General features: G+C 43.1%; 1 protein-coding gene across 1 annotated transcript in view; it reads left to right on the plus strand.

Moving 5' to 3' along the window:
* The window catches only part of LOC138010946 (potassium voltage-gated channel subfamily A member 1-like), a 2314-nt gene extending 32 nt beyond the window's left edge, over nucleotides 1-2282 (plus strand). Inside the window, exon 1 of the mRNA XM_068857955.1 lies at nucleotides 1-2282. This exon is cut by the window's left edge and continues 32 nt beyond it. Within this exon, the coding sequence (XP_068714056.1) occupies nucleotides 78-1430 (1353 nt within the window). The 5' untranslated portion in view covers nucleotides 1-77 and the 3' untranslated portion in view covers nucleotides 1431-2282.
* The last annotated feature ends 444 nt before the right edge of the window (nucleotides 2283-2726 follow it).

The raw sequence follows: 2726 nt of genomic DNA on the forward strand, positions 1-2726 counted from the left end.
AAAAACTGAGCCTTTTTGAAGAATCTGAGAAAAAGTTCAATTAGTTCTCGAGGTAAATCTTAGGAGTTTTAGCGACCATGATATCATCAAACGAGTCCTTGGAAAATTGGAGATCACAAAACGGTGGAACTTTTGAGCATCGACACAAAATACAAATCAACGTTCGTGGGGAAATGTTTGAAACTTATGAGCAAACTTTGTCTCGTTTTCCAAGAACATTGCTTGGATCGCAGTCAAAAAGGAGACGTTACTACGATCCATTACGACGAGAATATTACTTTGACCGAGACAAAGCGGTTTTCAATTCAATTTTGTTTTATTATCAATCGAACGGGATTCTATCTAAACCCGAAACTATTCCGTATGAGATGTTTTCTTCGGAGTTGAAGTTCTTCCAGCTGGAAGGGAATTTTCAGGATACTGATGAGGAGATAGGCCAGGAACTTCCGCCTGCACAGCAAAGAGTCAACGAAAGCTTGCCATGTTGGCGAAAAGTGAAGAGGACAAGGAGAAATGTGTGGCGATTTTTTGAACAACCTGTGACACATGCCGAAAGAACGTTTAAGAAGTTTTGCCTAATATTAACCGTTCTGTCTCTCGTTTGCTTGTGTCTAGAAACCCTGCCAAGTATTCAACACAACCAGATTCACGTCCAGCGAAAAAATACAACCACACAAGGAATACAAGTTGATTATGGTATCATTTGGTCGGCCGTCGAGGTAGTTTTTACAATATGGTTCTCCGTGGAGTTTGTCCTACGATTGTTATGTGCACCAAAGATAACGAAATTCGTATTCTCTTTTAATACTATCGTAGATATAACAGCTTTGTCACCTTTTTATATTAAAGTTATTGTCGAAAGAGTTACACCGAAGGAGGCAGATAGCGTGGTGCCTTTTCACCTGTTAAAAATTACTCGTTTGGTAAGACTTTTAAAACTAAAGCGTTATAGCGTTAGTATTCGTTTGCTCTTTGAGACTATCATCGACAGCGGAGAACACATGCGTCTCTTTGCCCTGTGCATTATATTTAACACCGTTCTTTTATCTAGCTTCGTGTATTTTTCTGAAGGTGAAGGCAGTGGCGCTCAGTTCACTAGTATACCGTCCACGTTCTGGTTTACAATAATCACTCTTTCAAGCGTGGGATATGGAGACTTCGTGCCGACGTCCGCCGCGGGGAAGCTGGTTGGCTCGTTTTGTTGCGTTGGCGGAACGGTAGCCATGTTTTGCTTTACACCTGTGCTTTTCACGGAATTCCGCAAATCCTGGCAACGTTATTATGCCGAGATGTTAGAAATTAGGGCCCGGAGAGGTGTGGATCAAAAGGAAAACAATCAAATCCACTACAGGAGTCAAAGTGTTCGCTTGCGATGCCAAGATGAGGTATCGCAAGCCCTTTTGGACAGCAGGAACGGTTCATCTTGTTAAATTTCACAGATTCTTGGAATATAAGAAACCTCTGCTTCAAAGTTTCCTGGTTGGAAGAGTGATCACAAACTAAGCTAATATTCGCAAACAGTCTATCAAAAAGAGTGACATATTGAGGAATGAAAAAAATGCGTGGACTACTCATTGATGCGTACATCTTGCGAGGGTACAGCCGTACGGTTGTAGAATTGTTGTAAAATCAGGGACGGGTCTAGGATTTTTCTTAAGAGGGGGTGCACCCCTAAGGAATGGCGTAGCAGCTGACTGGTGACGTTTTTTTTTCCCGCAGACTGCCAGTTGTATTAGTAAGCCGCAGGTCATCTCAGGGGAGGGGGAAGGAGAATAGGCACCCCCTGCACCCTCCCCCTAGATTCGCACCTGAGAATTGGTGATGAGTTAGGATTTTATCAGGGAAAAAACGAAGGGACTGGAAGTAACCAAACATTTTCAAACGAATGCTAAAAAGAAGAAAAGAAAGCAATCAAGAATTTAGGGACTGGAATTTAACATTGATACGTACAACGAAAACCCGCTTTCAAAAAACTGGAGAGGGTCCACATTTCTGGAAGGGACCAAAACTATGAGCTATGACTTTAATTGTATTAGGTAAGGTAAAGGGTAAAGTCTGCATACGAGCCAAGTGGCCCATCAGGCCGGAGCTTATCCCGGTTTCCATGGCATGAAGCGACTAGGAGTATTTCTACTCCCCCCAGGATGGGATGCCAGTCCATCGCAGGGTAACCCCCAGCATTTCGCTGGTACCCATTTATACACCTGGGTAGAGAGAGGCAATTGTATTAGGTATTGACATTTTAATGATCCATGATATATCGTTTGAATGAAGAGCCAAGAAGGCGGAGATTCTGACAACAGAACGGGTGTCGAAATCAGTGTTCAACCTGCTAACTGAGTGAATTTCTCAGTGATACGTTTAAGCGCTACTGTAGCTACTACATTGCTGCGTAACACGGGCCGCGGAGAGGGAGGGGCTGGGATGTCCCCCTCTCCACTCTTTTCCTACGGTGTCATGGTTTTCCCCAATACCTCTCCCCCTTGCCCTCACACTTCCGTGATACATACCAAAACCTAGACCACCCCCCCCCCTCCCCCCACTTTCAAACGTACTCTGCGGCCCCAGAGTAGACTCAATGTGACTGATTTTTCTGATCATAATAACAAATTTGAGCGCTTGTACATTTGTATCGCAACTGCTTTCTTAACGAGAGCCTTTTTTAAATTTCCAGTGTAAATTTTTCTTAGTTTGGTTATTTAATCATGATCTGAAATGCTAATAGT

Source organism: Montipora foliosa, chromosome 7 (genome assembly GCF_036669935.1).
Source record: "Montipora foliosa isolate CH-2021 chromosome 7, ASM3666993v2, whole genome shotgun sequence".
NCBI classification, from domain to species: domain Eukaryota; kingdom Metazoa; phylum Cnidaria; class Anthozoa; order Scleractinia; family Acroporidae; genus Montipora; species Montipora foliosa.